Consider the following 19,116-nt stretch of genomic DNA (forward strand, 5'->3'; position numbering starts at 1 on the left):
TCTTTTAAGTTAACAGTTATCCCCCCACCTCTCTTTATTCCTTGTAATTTATTTGTTGAAGTAACTGGATCATTTGTCTCAAAGAATTTTCTCTCAGTTGGTATGATGTTGATTGCATCCCCATGGTGTCTATCACCATATTACTCTGTCCTTTTTATTTATTTTTTCTTAATTTGTAGTTGGATCTAGAGACTTGATTCAGGATTTTGTTTTTGTTTTGTTGAGACTACCACATAGGTAGTGATGGTGTATGCTTTCATCCAGAGGCATATAATGTGTGATTGGGTCTGTTTCCCTGTTGCTATTAGCCACCAGAGTTCAGCATACTATGGCCATGGGTCACATCTGGTTTGTGGCCTGTTTTTGTACGTTCTATGAGCTAAAGTTGGGTTTTATATTTTTAAAGGGTCTTTAAAAATTTTTTGAAACAAAGAAGAATATGTGACAGAAACTGTATGTAGCCTGCAAATCCTCAACATACTTACTATCTGGTCCTTTTCAGAAAAAGTTGCTGACTCCTGGGCCATTGATGTTTATTTCCCAGAGCTGTTAATTCATTAGAGGTTGCAAAATTGTGATACTGTGTCATTCCTTCATTATTAGGTGGGCAACTTCTATAAACAGAAACTTATTTGATCAACAATTTTATTGCCATAAGGAACAGTTTGATTAGGAAAAACACTTAATTACATGACACCTTTCAAAATAATGATTTGATTCTGTAACATTCTCCAAAGCTGACCGATTAGCGTTTGTTTTTTAGGTCATTATAAAGTAATGGTATTCAGCATACTTGAGTATTTGTTTATTATGTTATTGTGGTGATTGATGCTTAAATCTCCCATATTTGGCCAGTAAGAGCCTCTTGGGTTTTTGGGATGACCCTAGTAGTCATCGATAGCTTTGCGTTTTCTGGTGTGACAAGATGTTGCAGATTCATCTCATGTTCCAATTGCAAACCTAGAATTAGCTAGTTTATTTGAACGTTATTTGGTGTGGAAAAATGGAATTTAGAGGCCAAATCTGGGTATGGAAAGTATTTATTGATACTGGGTTGCTCATTGTCACTAGTCCTTTTCAGTGAAGTGCATTAGGAAATACATGTTTTTAAAATAAATAAAATACAAATTCGTGTTGCTACATACAGGTAAAACTGAGGGATGATACATGGCTTTGACCTAATCTTACTGATTTTACATCTGTATTGCTTTTCTTCCACACTGAGAATCTTGTTCTCTGTGACCTCTGAATTTACTCATTTCCTTTATCCCAGCACACACACACACACACACCCCAGTCTCAATATCAATAGCAACTGCAACAAAATGGTTATTAAAACAGTTTAAAACTTTTGTAGTTCTTTTGGTCCTTAGGGTTTATTCCACTGTGTACAGTTTGGCTATTGTGTTCCTAAATTCTCTTAGACTAGTTTCTTTCTGTGTGGTTAAAAGGACAGCTGGAGATGTGGGTTTGTTTCATTTCTGCTTTTAATTTTTAGGAGCTTTGAAATTTTAATTTTTTGTTTTTTAACTATGTAAAGTATTTACATGGTCCTAAAGTCAAATCTATGAACAAGATCCATTCAGAGACATCCAGCTTCAATTCCAGTCTGCTGTAGTCATATTTTTCTCTTTAAATGGATTAAAAATTATGTGTGTATGTATTCATATTTTACCTTTCTTAGATAAATATACCCACTTTCTCCAACCTTGCTTTTTCACTTAATTTATTCTAGAGATCACTCTGTAGTAGACTACATATAAAGTTATTCTGTTATCCTATTTACCACTGCACAGTACCTCATTGTGTCAGTGTACCATAGTTTGTTCAGTGTGGCCCTTACTGATAGATATCAGGATTGTTTCCAGGCTGTTACTGCAAGTAGTGCTGCCATGAATAGTCTTGCTTGTACCTTAGTCTTGCTTTTCATATTTTGGCCAGTCTACTGTTGGGATAGATTCAGAGACATGGGATTGCTAAGTCAAAGGGTAAAGACATATATAATTGTGCTAGGTGTTGCAAATTTCCTTCTCTAGTGGGTATGCCATTTTGCATTCCCATCAGCCTGTTTCGCTATCCATTGCCTGGAGAGTATGTTGAAAACATATGGATTTTTGCCATTATGATAGGTGAGAAATCATATCTCAGCATAGTTTTAATTTGCATTTTTCTTATTATGAAGTTGAGCATCTTTTAAAATGATTGAGGACCATTTGCATTTCATTTTAGTCTAATTCTACATCTGTGTGAAAGTGGTAAGCAATTATAGTAGCATAGAAAAGTCTTATTTTACTCCCACAAATGTATTTAAAACTGTTTGGTTATTATATATATGCACATATGTGGCTTCATTGTGAGGATTTTGGGGCTTGTGTCTTATCCTTCTGATACTATTAACATCTTTCTTAGGTTTTAGAGGTTTTCACCTCTTTTTCCTCCCCCCAAGATTATTTCACATCAGAAGTGTGTTACCAAGAGATTAAGAGGTCAATGAATGAGATTTGAATTTGTCTGTGACAACATGACAGCTTACTAATGCAGGCTTCAATTAACAAGCCTTTGAATTCAGTTTATTTTCATCAGTAAATATACAGTTGAATAGAAGAATTCTAGAACCTAGTCTACAGACCTTGTGAGACTATGACATGGTTTTTCTGAAACATCTGTATATTTTGCAATGACAGCTTGTACATGTACAACATTCTTTGCAGAAAATAGCTTTGATACTATAAGATTCATTATTAAGGATTTGTAGTCTTGTGTTATTCTCTTTTGTATATATTTAAGTTGTTAGATTGTCCTGTGGGATTTCATAAATATTGCTTTTGTTAATAAAGCTGCTGACAGCAAAAGCTTTCAGTAAATTATTCATATGCTGTTTGTTTTCTGTGTTCAAGAATTAATGCATCTTTATGCAGGGTTTTTTTAAGCTGAGCTTGGTAACAATTTGTAGACATATGGTGTACAGTGCACTTGAATAAAATCTGTAATGCTTGTTTTCCATATGAGAAAAGTACTCTGTGATATTTAGAGCAACATCAGCTCTCTAGAACATAGCTGATCTCTGAAGTATAATGGAAAATAGCTTTCAGAAATGTGAAATAATTACTCAGAGAAATTTCTCCTCTTTATAAGATGTGGGCCACTGAATTTTATCTCTGTTTTTCTTGTTCACTATCATTTGTGTACTTACTGTTCTCTTTGGTTCATTGAAAACTTTACGTCTTGTTTTACCATCTTCCCCTTCATTCCAAGTCTGTCATTGTTCTGGATAATTTGTGTGTCTGCTTAGCTTATCTTTCTAATACCAGCTTCATTACTTTCAGTACTTTAACTTCCTCATCTCCAGTGACTTCTCTTTTATGCTACTTCAAGCATCAGCTTCCACAATGGCACCCTACCCCTTGTCATCACTCAGCAGTGCTGAAATACTGAAATAATATCACAGTCTCAGCACAGTCTCCTGTCCTTCCAGGTTTCTCACATTGTACTGGCACCATTTTTACCTATCACAGTTCACTTCTGTTTATTTCCTTTCCTATCTGTTTTAGATTCCATTGACAACCACTTTCTGATGTCTTCAGCTCTATTTCATTGTCACTTTCTACTCATCTGCCTAGAAAAATTCAGTTTTAAATGTCTAAACTTTCTCTTCGCTTTATACTCTACAAAATCATGTTCTCTTATTTGAACCTCTTTAAATACAGTTACCAACCTTAACTGAGCTTTCAGTGTAGCTGAGTAATCCTATTTTCCCTTTCTCTGTGCTCTCTTCCTTTCTCACTGAAGCTGCTTCAGGTGTTTATCACTACCAGCAAACACCTTCCTCACACCACCCCCCCCCAAGCCTACCCACATCATCAACAGTTGTACTCACCTGATGCTTAAGAGACTATACAAGCAATTAACAATGACTCCCTTAACTAACTACCACCAAGCCTACTCGTAATCTTATCCTAACTTCTTGTTATAACAAAGGAAGTGTCCTTCGTCTGATCCAAAATTAACCCTCCTACATGTCTTTTTACACTATATACTTTTTATACTATAGATATTAATGCTATTGATACAGTTTCCCTTTAAGCATTGCTTTAGTTTCATTGTGCAAATCTGACATGCTGTATTTTTATCTTCATTAACTTCAAAATATTTTGTAATTTCTTATGTGATTTCTTCTTTGATCTATGGGTTATTTAGAAGTATGGTGCTTAATTTCCAAGTATTTTAGGATTTTCCAGATATTTGTTATTGATTTATAGTTTAATTCCATAATGGTTGGAAAACATACTTTGTACAATTTCAGTTCCCTCATATGCACATTAGTGGTCATCCAAAGATTTAAGGGGACTCTTATGCCAAACTCAGGAGATCCTCTCTCCCTCCTTCCCTCTCTCCCTCCCTCCTTCCCTCTCTCCCTCCCTCCTTCCCTCCCTCCCTCTCTCTGCAGCTTCCTCCTCTTTCATACTCTGCCCTGCAAATTGTAGTCACTTCGGCCTCCCCAGCTCTGACCTCTGTCTTTTCAATTCTGTGTGATTTTGGAACTCCCTCTGCTTTGCTCTTCCTCAGGCTAAGGCTTGGAAAGATGGGATATCTATAGGCTGTAAGATGTGGTAATTTTAGAAATCATCTTGTTTGTTTACTTTCTCTCACTTCCACTACCACCTTGTTTCTAGGCTTTTGTACCTGCTGTTCCTTTGACTGGGTACATTCTGCTCTTCACTGGCTGGCTCCTCCTCTCAGATATCACATTAATAATCACATTTTGCATGTGTGTCTTTCCTGATTCTCTAGGTGAGTTTGCCTCTCTCTGTGCAGCTTATACATACCCTGTCGTGGCTCCTACCATGTTGTTCTGTGGTTGTATTTGTGTGAGCTGTGATTATATCATTGTGTGTCTTCACTGTAAGCAGTCTGAGGGTGGGTACTAGTGTCTAATATTGTAACTTAGGTGCTTATCATCTTTCATTCACTCAACAAACATTCATTGAGCACTTACTGTAAATGCCTGGCAAGGTTTCTGCTCTCTCATCAAGCTTACGTTGGATTGTGGGGTTGGGAATAGCTTAAGGGTGGAGCGAGAAACAATAAACAACAAGAGAAGAATTTTTTATTCTTATTCATGGTAGATCCTTAGTAATACGTTTGAAAGAATTATTGTATAAATTATTATTTTAAAGAGCCCTTGAAGTCCAGAAATCTTTGATGTCATTGTTATTAATTTAAGCTCTTGAAACTCTGCTCTCTAAAAATGTAATAACCCTTTTGGACCTAGTGATCTGTGGTAATTAGCTTATTATTCAGGAACTTTTACTCTACCTAGTCTCAGTTTTATTTTATCTAATTTCCCCGAACAAAGCTGCGGTATCAAAGGTTATTAGAGGTCACTTTAGAAATAGCAGTGAGAAGTAAACTTCAAAAATAGAAAAATAATAAATTATGTTATTATTAAGAGAGGATATTTTATGTGCATTGTTTTTTATAAAGGTCAAGATCTAGATCCTAAAATTAGAAAAATTTCTCCTTAAATAGCCAAAATATAGATTTGATAGTCAGTAGGTTAAGTTAAACTGAAATTGACATAATATTTGGAATACTTTTCTTAAAATGCTGTCACTTTATTAATTTCTAACTCTTTAATTATATGAAAAAGTGATATTAAATTTTAAAATCTTGTATACCCAGAGTATCAATTAAGATTTTTTATTCCAAGCATTACAAATTTGAACTAACTTCAGCAAAAAAGAAATTTATTAGAGTGATGTGGGGTAGCTTAAAGGATCAGTGGAAAAACTAAAGAACCAAACAAGTGTCTACCGTATCATTTAGGTCAAAGAGATTTTTTTTTATAAATTATAACTCTTCTGGGTTATATATTAATTCTGCCTGTTTGAATTTTCTTGAGACCTTATGCCTAAGAGTATATGCTTCATGTTGCATAGTTTCTGATATATTGTAATTGCCTAGACAATGAACAATCCAGTTGAGTGTTTTGCTCTTAATGTTTTTATATTGCAAAAGCATCTAGGAGTAAGGACATTTTCCTACATAACAGTACCATTAATCACATCTAAGAAAATTAAACTGAGTATTATCTAATATACTAAAAATTTTAGTTCACCCAAATATTCCCTACATGCTTTTTGAAGCCCAGGACTCAGTAAAAGTCCACTCATTTCATTGCATTTGTTTTTGTCTCTTCAGTCACTTTTCATCTAGAATAATTCTCTTGCCTTTGTTTTTCATGACATTGACTCCTTTTTGAAGAGTCCAGGGAATTTGTCCTGTAGAATGTCTCACATTCTGAATTTGTGTATTATTCCTTCATGCTTAGATTTAGGTTCAACACTTCTAGCATAAATATTACAATGCTTCTTACTGCATGCCGTCAGGGAGTATATGATGTCAGGCTGTTTCACTACTGGTAATACTGAATTTGATCCCTTAGTTAAGGTGATGACCACCAGATTTGTTCATTATGAAGGTACATTTCCTCTTTAGAGATAATCAGTAATTTGTGGATGACACTCTGAAATTGTGTGACTATCTTTTTTTCAGAAACCTTCATCCAATAGTTTGAGCATTCATCAATAATGAATTGATTATTACTACAATTTTTAATTAAAAGTTTCCAAAATGTTTCATTTCTAAATAGGCATTTCTGAGTAAGTGTCGAAGAGAGGGTGCTGATAGTTGCTTAAAATTCTTTAATTTTTACTATTTAGATATGGTAGACCGGTTATTTATATTTGACAGCCAGAAAGAGCTTTGCTTTGATCCCTCATATCTACTGTCATGATTCATAGTCTTTTACCCTTTGCAGAAACAATGCAGCTCTTTTTTTTTTTAAGAAAGGACTTGCTTGTTTGCTTTAAAGCATATTAATGAAGAGTAGCATAGTCCATTGCAGTGCTGACCAATAGAAATATAGTGTAAGCCACATAATTAAAATTTTTCCATGTACCACATTAGAAAATTAAAAAGAAACAAGTGAAATTAATTTTTAAATATTCTATTTAAATATATCCAAAATATTTAAACATGTAATCAGTATAAAAATTATTAATGAGATATTTTGCATTCTTTGTGTGTGTGCATACTAAGTCTTCTAAGTTTGGTTTGTATTTTATGAAATCTTAATTTAGATAGTCACATTTCAAATTCTCAATAGCCACGTCACGAAGTGGCTACTCTATAGGATAGTTCCAATATCCATTTGGATATTGGTTTAGTGGTTACGATCTTGGGCACAGGGAAGCCAGACTAACTTGGTTCGAATCTCACCTTCATTGGTAGCTTCATGACTTTGGACATTATTTATTCTCTTTGTGGCTTAGTTTTCTCATTGTAAATGGGGATAATAATAATTACTACCACTAGTTTTGGAGGATTGAAAGAATTAATATAGGTAAAGCACTAGAATAATGCCTGGCACATGGTAACTGTGCAGTAAATATTAAGTATTATTATAGTACCTTTAGACTTGGTCCCATAATTACTATTTTGTCTTAGACGTATCCTTGTATTTTGTTAGAGTTAGGACTAGTTCTTGGATCCCTTGACTTCTGTTTTGTATCAGGCTGTTTCTTGCCCTCAGTCTCCTGCTTTACCTCTTCCGTGGTGACTTTATAAACGAATAAGATGAACTAGATTTTCCAGGACAGTTTTGGTTTCAAGTGTTCACTCCTCTGGTTACTATAATTTGGTGAAATGAATGGGAAAACCCCAAAACTCTGCAAATGGCAATGAGTTAGTAAAAAATTTATTGTTATGACTTTTTAAAAAACCCACAAAGTATTGACAGACACAGTAAACTGGGTTGTTGTTGCCTTTCTCTTTGTAAAACCCACAAATGCCTCTGTATTACAAAAGCCTATATAATTGTAGCAATGAGATAAAGCGTTAGCATATGGAGTAGAGGTGGTATTGAATATTCATGAGTATAGTTGTATCCAGTTCAGAGTTAGTTAGAATGTGTTTCAAATTAGATTACTCTCCATTTTTGCATTAGGTCAGATTAACTGTAGATGATTGGAAAGGAAGTATTTAAAGAAGTTTTACGAAGGAGATACCCTGTTTAAAAAAAACTTGACAGTTTATTGTGATAAAACATTTTGTAGTCAGAACACTAGTAACGTACTGCTCATGGTAGAAAAGTGTGAACCATAACAATCAAAGAAGTATTGAATTACAGTGTAAAACTGTCACCATTCAGATCTTTGGATTCACCTCCAAGTTAATATTTGCATTATATTATCATTGAGCTTATATTTTCTTCAGTATAATATGCAAAAATGGAACTGAAAAAAACTCTTGTTTCAGAAATTCAGAAGACCCATCAAGTACTGAGTGAGATGTATTACTCTTAGGACAGTCTTCTGGCCACAAATAACAAAAAATTGCTTATAGATAACTATCTAAACATGAAGGTTTATATAGTTAATAGAAGTTCTATATAGTCAATATAAAAATTCTTATATTTTTCTCATCTAGCAGAATGAAAACTGACCAATTCAGATTTTCCCTCTATTTTGATGTGTAATATAAGTATTGCTAATATTGTTGGCATGTTAACTATTATTAACATACTTTTTCTAAGAATTAGAGAATTTTCAGGTAACTGTTCATAACACTAGTGGTATTGTTTGTAGGTTATCAGATTGTACCTAGTCTCCTTGCTGATCACATGGAAATGATAAGGTATTAATATTATTTATTTATGACACTTTAAAAAGTGATACTAAAACATTTTTACAAAGGACAGATTTGAAATCATCTGAATATAAAATTTTTGAGAATGAAGCTGATCTTAAAAAACAGTGGAGATTTGATGTTATGCAAAGTCACTCAGAATCACTAATACTGAATTCCATCTTGGCCCACCCACCCTTCAAACCTGTAGGATTCTGAAAAGGATACAAACAAACAAAACACAAAAACAAACCAAGGTACAAATAGCAAGTAGCAGTGACAAACCAGGGGTCACTTTAATAATACTCTTTTGTAGTCTCGCCTTCTAGTTGGGAAGATAGGCCCTTAAAAACAAAGTTAAATGCTGAGAAGAGCACATGTTGGGCAGGATAAAAGACTTTTTCAGAGAGTTGTCAGGGAAGGCCTCTGTAGAAGTGACAGTTGGGTTGAAACGTGAAGGATGAGAAAAAGCTAGCCCTGTGATAGTAGAGTGGTGTGGAGCTAGTGTTCGCGCAGAGGGAGAGCAAATGCAAAGACTTCAGCACGGGAAAGAAAACTGCTTGTTCAAGAAATTGAATTATGTGGCCAGAGTTTATTGAGTTAGAAGGAGTGTGATGTAAGATTAGGCTGTAGAGAGGCAGGAACCAGATCCTGTAGCCCTTCTGAATGCTGTGGTAATGAATTTGGATTTTATATTAGCTGTAATAGGAAGCTGTTGAAAGATCAGGCAGAGAAGAAAGATGACCAAACATGAGTTTTAAGATCACTTCACATGATTTTATACATAATTGTCAAAATGTGACTAAAAGTAAAAAAATAAGGTCCATATTTTATACATAACAATTTCTAAAATGTGACTGGTGAACACCGAGGTCCTAGATTTTAGCAGTTTGGGGGGAAATATTGTAAGCTTTTGAACTATGAATAGTTACTGTTTATTGAGGACCAAGTAATGAGGTGGGTGCTTTTACACATGTCTTCACAGAAATTTCCTTAAAAGGAAGCTATTATTTTTCCCATTTTATAGGGGAGAAAATTTTGGATACAGAGAGAAATTAACTAGCATAGCAGAGCTAGGATTCGAAACCATGTCTGCCTGACTGCATTTTACCAAAGTTTTTTTCCACTATGGCTGTTTTTGCGGGGGGAGGGCAAGAGGAGGAAGGCTGAAAATTGAAGAAAAGGAAAGCACTCTTACTATAATAAATGTTTATTGAATAAATTCACATATATTTCATTTTGAGGAGTGGTTGGGAAGGTAGATGCTGTAAATTAGAGCAATCAAATGTTACTGATTAGGATATTATGATCTTGAAAAAGAATTTCTGATCCTGCTTTGATTAGAAGTTCACATTTGCTGTTTTTATGGTATATCTGTACCGTAAAAGTTTTTCAAAACATATGTGTTTGTCACACAGTTAAAATCATCCATATAATACTAACCACTTATCTTACTTGAAATCCCCAGGAAAGGAGTTTTGCATGCTCAGTAGATTCAGTTTAGCGGAATTAGCTGTGTGAGGAGGAATTTGTGTGAGGCAGAGAGGGGAGCACTGATTGCTGTATAGCAAAACGGGGTAGAAAACATTTAACTCTAAAGTGTTGTTTGTTCTTCTTAATAGATAACATGAATGTATTTGGTTGAGCCCTTAGAATATTGAATTATTTGAACTTTCTGATTTTTAAATGTTTTAATTATAAATTGAGAACTAGAAGCAAGAGAGCCTGAGCTATATGGAGATATATGGAGATACTGGACACCAAGAGCTCAGGAAGGATGAAATATAGGATTTAGAGACTGACTGGATGGGTTGGGATGATCAAAAGTAATGTTAAGGAGTAAAAGAAATATGAAGTCCTTCAACATTAGTCTCTTAGCTTATAGTGAAGAGATAATTTTCCTAGGATGAATAGCATTCTACAGAATGCTTATATTTGTAGGTATTTTAAAATGTTTGCTTACCCTTCTGTTCTGTATTTCTGCTACTGTCAATAACTTTGAACCTCTTTGGGCAATAAGACAGCTAGATATCATTTTATTTCTGCTAGTATTCATATACTATGTGGTGTTTTGTTGGTTTTTTTTTTTTTTACTCTGGGTACAGTAAAATTTATAATAATTATTGGCCACATAATTAAAGTGTGCAGTGAGTGTTATGATTTGTTGATATTTGGGGGTGGGGGGATTCCAACTGAAATGAGTTCCCTGTGGATATTTTCCTTTCACAAGATGGAATTCTGTCAAGAAGTGTGAAATATTCTATCAAAAAGTGAGGAATAGTCTATCAAGAAGTGAGAGCTATTCCATTAAGAAGTGAGAAATTTGCAGAGAACTGAGAACGTAGAAGAGATCAGATAGAATCATTAAGCCTATTTCAGAATAATTTGTACAGTGACTCTGGTTGTAGTAAACTAAAATTAAGCAAACTTAAGTGGATAGGGAATCAGGACCCTGGTGAGAAGTATAGGACAGTTTTTATACAAAGTCAGCCAGGGAGTGAGTGTCTGATAACTCTTCTACTGTGACAAAGGAAAAGTGGTTAAAGACAATGGTGGTGGATCTTTTGAAAAATAAACCTCTGTCCTCAACAAAGGATGAATCACCACCAACAACAAAAAATTTTTTATCATAGAATAAAAAGATGACAAGAAGAATGCATAAGCAAATGTTCATATTTTTAAAAGTGAATAATACAGAAATCCATGGAGTAAAAAGCCTTCTCCCTGTACACTCTCCATCAGCAGCTCAATCCTGTTACTCTCCCCAGGAGAAAACTCTGTTGACTTTTCTTCCAGACTTTTCCCTCTATATTTACATTTAATTATATGCATACACACACACACACACACACACATATATATATACCTGTGTACATATATTTTAATGTAAGTGGGGTCATCTTATACACATTTTAAAACTTGAATGTTTTTTATTTAACAAATATATGTATTTTGACAATCATTCAATCTAAGTATATGAATATACCCCAGACTTTTCATATTGTCCCCTCCTATGTACACTAAATATAAAGATGAAAATAGCTTTATTTCTGCTTAAAGAAACAATACTATTTTTAATGTAAAATATTCAGACAATACCAAAGATGAAAGAAATAGTTAAAAAGCAACTGAAATCTCACCACACTGAGATGATCCCCATTTTGGTGACTAGTTAAGCCTATCCCTTTAGGTATTCACACAAGTGTAAACATACACCCATATCTACCACATACATGTTTATAATATTTATCAGTGGATTACATACAAGCTGATTTTTATCACAAAATTGTTTTACTTGTGCTTGGGGATTTTTATCCTCCCTCCCTTTCCCTGCATCCCCCACCAGTCCCCTCCCATCTTTCCCCTCCCAGTGACAGGTCGTAACAACCTGGTGTATACTTTCCTATGTTTCTCAGTGCTCCTACAATCATATGCATATGCCTGCATTGTTCATTTTTCACAGAGCTCATTTCAGATCAATTGAAACATAGCTTACTCGTTTTTTGCTTGCTAAATATTCTAAGGCAGGAATCAGTAAACTACAGCCAATAGATCAAATCCGTCCTGCTGTTTTTGTAAATAAAGTTTTATTGGAACACAGTTTCACCCATTTTTCTGTTGAGTGGTGTGACCTTTTAAATTTTTTATCTGTTATATGTGATATATTTTCTTCCAATCTGGTCTCTTTTGCTTCGTTATGGTATTTTGCCATACAAGAGTTTTTTTGTTTTGTTTTGTTTTTTAATTTAAACACAGTGAAGTAAAGCAAATCTATCTTTTCTAGCTTTAGGGTTTCCTATTTTGATTTAAAAGGTTGCCTAACTCCAGGGTACTCTCTCCCTGTATTTTCCTAAAACTTTGATGACTTAATTTTTTCATAAGTCTGGAACGTATTTTTCTATATGTATATGAGTGGTGGTGTAGTGTGGTTAAGATCACAGACTCCGGTTCTGTCATTTACTATATACCTGTGTGACCTTGGACAAGTTAATTAACATTTCTGTGCTTCAGTTTCCTTCTTTAAAACGGAAATAATAATAGTACCTATCTCATAAGGTAGTAGTGAAGATTGTGTGGTTAGTATGTAAATAATGTTTAGAACAGTGCCTGATACACAGAAACACGTGTCTATTATATGTTGTGAGTAGATGTCCCAGTTTTCTCCTCTATGGATAACTAGTTGCTCTAGTAACATTTGTTGAGTAATTCATCCTTTTCCCAAAATGCCATCTCTACTGCATATTAAGTTTCCAAATATATATAGCTCTATTTTGGGGCTCTGTAGCTTGTTACGTGGCTCTGTTTTACCCTGTTTCAGAACGTAGTGACTTAATTACTGTAGCTTTATAAATATTGGTAACTGATGAGTGCAGTTACTTTACTTTGTTCTTCTAAATTATTTTGACTCTTCTTGGCTTTCTTTGCTCTTCTATATAATTTTTTTTAAAAGCTCATCAAAATTAACGAAAACCCTGCTTGTTAGTAAGTTTTATTATGCAAGAGAGTGATATTAATTGCCTAGTATTGGAATGGAACCTGTGGTCTCATTAATACTTTAAGCAGTGGAAGTTTTTAGAAGTTATCTGGTTGTATAATCTAAAGATTGATACCATCCACTGTGCTAGGTGGGCACTGAGAATGTGGTGAATAAAAACACTGGAGAAAGATAGACTGTAACCCTGCAGTTCCCAAACTGTACCCTGAGATACCCCACAGCACCTCAGTGAACTTACAGGAATATTTCAGACTTTTTAGGGAAACATATCTGTTAGACACCATGTAAACTTCTAGGTCAAGGTAGTTCACAGTTCACCATTTAATTGTGCTGCTTTCATCTTGATGCTGCGATATCTTCTTGAAGTTGGGTTTTTGTTGGTCACTGTGATAAAAAGCAAGTATCATGCAGAAATGTGTGGAACAGGAAATGAGGATGGCAATATCCAATGGGATTTCAAGGCTTGAGAAGTTGTGCAAAGCCCAGTAGGTGCACACATCCCATAAGTAATTGTGATTACTGAAAGATGAAATTAAAATATTTTTCAATTTATGTGTATTATTTTTTCAAACGGGTACTAACTTGTTAAGACACAAGTATTTATTCATTCATTTGAACCTAACAACCAGAACTCTTAGGTATTTCTTTTAGCCTAAGGAATTCATGAAAAAAATTACTGAACAAATAAGGGTACCAGGAACCAAGAAAATTTGCGACTCTCTCTGCCTTAACAAGTTATTACAAACATTTAAAGATTAATACATTTGAAGTGCTATGTGGGTAGATTACTGTATGCCATGCCTGCTTGTAACAGGGCAAACTAATCTTGCCTGGGCTTTAGGGACAGATAGCTTTTCTGAGAAAGTGATCTTTAAGCTGAGCTTGAGGGAAGACTAGTTAATTGGAGAGGGGTGCCGGTGGGAATAGCTTGTGTGAAGAGGGCAGATGTTGTATGAGACTGACCGGAGCGCAGCATGCTTTACCAGATGAAGGAAGAGCGATTCAAGGGGAGGGGCCTGGAGAGTAGGCAGAGGCCAATCACAGAGTGATGCGGCAAGCCAGTTAAGGAGTTTATTTAGATTTTTTTTTTAATAAAAAGTAGTGGCAAGCCTTTGAGAGATTTCAAGTGAAAGAATATCTTAGGTCACCCCCTGCTGAGAGAATAAAATAAAAGATGATAAATGTAAATATTTAAGCAATGCTATATTCTAAGTATACTGAATGGATGGATATTTTTTGGTAAAATTTTGAAGTGCCTTGATTTTTCAAAGGCGTTTGTAAACTTTCATGAGTATAATTTTTTCTTAATTTTTTGAACACATATACTCTTTTGTTCATCTTGGTTGATATGACATAGGCTTTTTAAATGAAATAAAATCAAAATCGAACATTAAACTGTAAAATATTTATGTTGGTGTAATTTTTTGGTATTTTTTGTCAAATGGCAAAGACTTTGTCCAAATTTTAAAATTAATTTTATTTATTAATATAGTTAATGACTATTTTAAATTGTTAATTTGCATAATTTAACTGCCAATCTAATATATCTCTGAGTTTAAATTTGGGTGGTGTAATGAAGACTTAATAGTTATAAAGAAAAGGTATAAAGGTAATTTTTCTTATTTAACCATTTTTTACTGCCCTGAAGTTTATATTTTGATTTATTTTACTATAGTTCCAGTAAATTAATGCAGTATAAAAATTTTTATAGTAAGAAGAAGCAAATTACTGTAGGTTACTTCTGAAAAATTCCTAAAGCTCACTTTCAAGAGTTTTAGGACTTGAAGAATCAGTTTCATATTCATCAAATGGGGATTGAAACCCCTCGTGGTGTTTGGGAAATGGTGCTTAGTCTATTTGGAATTTGTTTATCATTGTAAGTTTTGGAAAATGTTAAACCAAGTGAATATTATTTCCTTTCCTCTGCCAGTGTGTTTCATATTTACTTATAACTATTCTTTTATTAGGTAATAAAGAATTAGTGTCATACTTAAATTCATGATGTAAGTAACCTATAAATAAAGGGCTGTGTAGATGTATATTTGAAAAAGTCTTGGTTTCATTTGTTCATATGAAGAAATCTGATTCCAACTCGAGTTGTTCACAAAGGAGTTGATCAGTAGTTCTCGTGAAAAAAAGAGGTAAAACTAAGTTGGAAAGCTTTCCCTGGCTGAGAATATAGGGTTTATAGCAAATGTTTTCTTTAAATTATGTTTTTTCCATGTTCAAAGAACTGGCTGAAGACTTAGAAAAATTAACCTGATCCCTCCAGTGGTCTTTACATCAAAATGAATTCTAGATGAAGATTAAATATAGAACATGAAACCACAAAAGTACTAGCACAAAACAAAGCTGAATTTTAAAAAATATTCTTGCGATAAAGGAAACCTTTTTAAATGTAACAGATTTACTTTTATGTAGTTAAAATATATTTTCTTATAACAAAAAATCATAATATCAAAGTAGAAAAAAGAACATTTACAAAATTTGATAGCTATGTCCAAAAATTGCTTTTAGTCAATAGGATGAATAATCCACTAGAAAAATGGACAAAGGGTGTGTATAGTGAATTTATGAAAGAAATACAGCTGGTAAACATAGAAGAGATACCGTATTAACAAAGAATCATTTCAATTTTCTACCTCCTTTACATTCTGTAGAAAATTTCACTTTGAATACCGTAATTTTAAATATTTCTAAATCCCATTTAGGGTTTGAAATAAAACTTTTACTAGATAGTCATATCATCTAACAAGGTTGGATTATCTCTGCTAGCAGGGTCTTTTTTCCTAATGTTCTTCTAAATGGGTCAAATTTTGATTTTCTAATAAAATAGATTTTATTTATTATATATTCATAGTGAAATGACTGTATTTGTATCATACCTAAGGGGGAAACCACTTAAGAATAATTTTTGGACATGTTGTATTTTCTTACAGCAGTAGTAGAGGAAAGTTTTGCTTAACTTCGTTCTTTTTCTTTATTATTTTTGCAGGATCCAGCATTCGGACATTCACTCCATTTTATTTTTTGGTGGAACCAGTGGATACCCTCTCAATTAGAGGCTCTTCTGGTATACTAAACTGTTCAGCGTATTCTGAGCCTTCTCCAAAAATTGAATGGAAAAAAGATGGAACTTTTTTAAACTTAGTGTCAGACGATCGACGCCAGCTTCTCCCAGATGGATCTTTATTTATTAGCAATGTGGTGCATTCCAAACACAATAAACCTGATGAAGGTTATTATCAGTGTGTGGCCACTGTTGAGAGTCTTGGAACTATTGTCAGCAGAACAGCCAAGCTCACAGTAGCAGGTAAGTTTTGTTGAGTAATTTATTTGTATTTTCAAATTTTTTATAAAGGGTAAATCTTGATGAAAGCAGCATTATCTTAGAGTGTTCATTAAACTGGTTACAGCAAATACACTCCTTTAACGAGTATCTATTGAGCATATACCAGGTGTATAGGATTATGCTAGGACTTGATCAGTGCTGTAGGGATTAAACTATAGCACTTTTCCATTTTCTAATGATTTAGATGCCTTAAAGTTGCTATCAGAAGTACTGAGCCAGGTCTTTTTATCTTTTTAACTTGGAAATGGCGAAAGAAGTTGTGCAGGAAAATTGTCACTTTGATTGTGAACTTTTACCTTACCGCATAACCATTTAGCATGATTTTGTAAAACTTGTAGTATAGTCAGTCTTGGTTCTTTATGCCTTAACCAAGGAAATGACATTGAATTGGATTATTTAAAAATCTGTAGGATACCATGCTCTGAAACGGGAGAGGCCACCGTAGTGGGGAGCCCGCTCACCGCAATGAAGAGTGGCCCACACTCACCGCAACTAGAGAAGGCCCACCAAAAATTAAAAATTAAAAAAAAAACCTGTAGGATATATATGTATATATATAAAGAGCAGAAGGTTGTAAAGAGAAAAATTCACTCTCTTAGCGCATTCCTGTTTGAAAAATGTTGGAAAGTGTAAGAACAATTAAAGATCTAGAAAGATAAGCTGTGGTTCCTAAAGAGATCATACTGTTTGCAGTAGATATTATAGTCCTCAGATCAGTGTTTTTACACTTGAGAACCAGATGAAGTAAGTTTCTGTTAAGGGTCAGATTGTACAAAAATTGTTTTATCTTTAAGTTTTATATTTATTCTCACCTTGGTGAAATGCTAACATGTGAACAAAGAATATGACTGAGACAGTAGTTTCCCATCTTGTTCCCACTCTTGGATCATGGCTCCCCACCTCCTGCTCACTACAGGTTGTATTTGCTTGTTCATTCAGAGTGTGATGGCTCTTTTTCTCTTTGCAGCCAAATACTCAAAAGTTGAATTTGAGTGTGATGTACAGCCACTGTAATTATTTCATAATCACAGATTGAGGATGGAAAAATAAAAGGAGAAAAGAATCAGGCCTTTTGACAGTTTGCCTTTTCTCTTTTTTCTTTCTTCTCTTTCTTTCAAAAATCTTTTTGCCATACTTTCTCCAAAATGTTGATAAATAAGTTAGCATTATGACTGACTGCCCCTATAATGTCACTTAGGTCAGCTTTTGTTTATCATTCACGTTCTTAAGCTGGGCTTTTAATCTTAACTCCTTCCTCTCAGCTGTCCCCCACGTCCAATCACCAAATCCAGTGAATTCTGCTTCCTAATTCCTCTGTACTTGATCCACATGCTCCTTCCTGAGGCTTCTCCTGGTCATCCCTCATCACAACCTTGTAACTGTCTGCCACCTCATTTTTTCCCTCCTCCAACCCAGTCTCCACTCTGTGGTCAGAGCACTCTTTCTCACCCTTCAGTGGCTCTCCAGTAAACAACATCAAGTTAATGTCTAAACTCTTTAACAGGCCTGTTGCGTCCTTTCATGAGCTGACCTCCACTTCTCCAGCTTCATTCCTAACACTCCGTTCTGCTTCTGTCCCTGCCCCCTACCACCATCACCACCCTCACCTCATTTTAGGCTCTGGCAGTACTGAATGTTTTCACTTCCCTTTCATCCTCTGCCTCTGGCCTTTGTTCACAGCTTCCTCACTGCCTATTAATCCTGTCCTCCACCTTTTCTTCTCTTTCTTCTCCTCTGCTAGGTTTGTTCATCATTCCTTTTAGCTTTCATATCCTTTAGGAAACATTTTTGACCTTATATCTAAGTAAATAGGCAATTTTAATACAAAACCCAAGTTCTTTGGCTGCAAACAACATTCTGTAGATTTGTTTAACGTGCTCTTGGCCTGGGTATCAGGAGGAAATAATATCTAAGCTAAGACATGAGTAGAAGTTCTTCTTAATAGTTGCATAGTATCCATTGTATTTGTATATATTGTGATTTATCTAAAAATTCCCTTTTTGATGAATAGTTAATGGATAAAAATTGTTTGATCTTATAGACAGTAGTATAGTGAACAAACTTGCAAATCTTTATTTCTATAGAATAGAATAGGACTGGAGATGGGGGGAATGAGGGCATGAAGAAGGTGGGAAAGGGGTGGGTACAAGGAACGGGAATGACTACAAGTGAATTCAAAGTTTCTTTGGGGGATGGTGAAAATGTTCTAAAATTAGATGATAGTGATGGTTGCACAACTCTGCATATACTAAAGACCATTGAATTGTGCACTTTAAATGGTAGCCTTTATCATATCAATTGTACCTCAGTAAAACTATTTTTTAAAAAATGCTGCCAAAAAAGAATACGCTCCTGCTAAATTGCCATTCTGAAAAACTATTGGTTAGAGTTCTTTGTTTGCAAGCAATAGAAACTGACTCCGGCTAAGTCAGACAAGAAGGGGAATTTTTGAAAGCACACTAAGTAGATAGCTCATAGAATTAAATGTGACAGGTCTTTTTCTCTGGGCTGTCTCATATCTCCACAGCAGAAATTTTTCTTTTACTGCCTGGGCAGTCCCCTGGCTGTGGGTGTTTTGTGC

The 19,116-nt window shown here is 34.5% G+C and overlaps 1 protein-coding gene across 4 annotated transcripts in view; it reads left to right on the forward strand.

Moving 5' to 3' along the window:
• The window catches only part of NEO1 (neogenin 1), a 239,684-nt gene that overhangs the window by 53,105 nt on the left and 167,463 nt on the right, over positions 1-19,116 (forward strand). For all 4 annotated transcript variants that reach the window (XM_065871044.1, XM_065871046.1, XM_065871047.1 and 1 more), the window contains exon 2: positions 16,179-16,496. In XM_065871044.1, the coding sequence (XP_065727116.1) occupies positions 16,179-16,496 (318 nt within the window). The remainder of the gene's footprint in view (positions 1-16,178; positions 16,497-19,116) is intronic.

The sequence above is a fragment of the Phocoena phocoena genome, chromosome 2 (genome assembly GCF_963924675.1).
Source record: "Phocoena phocoena chromosome 2, mPhoPho1.1, whole genome shotgun sequence".
Classification (NCBI taxonomy): domain Eukaryota; kingdom Metazoa; phylum Chordata; class Mammalia; order Artiodactyla; family Phocoenidae; genus Phocoena; species Phocoena phocoena.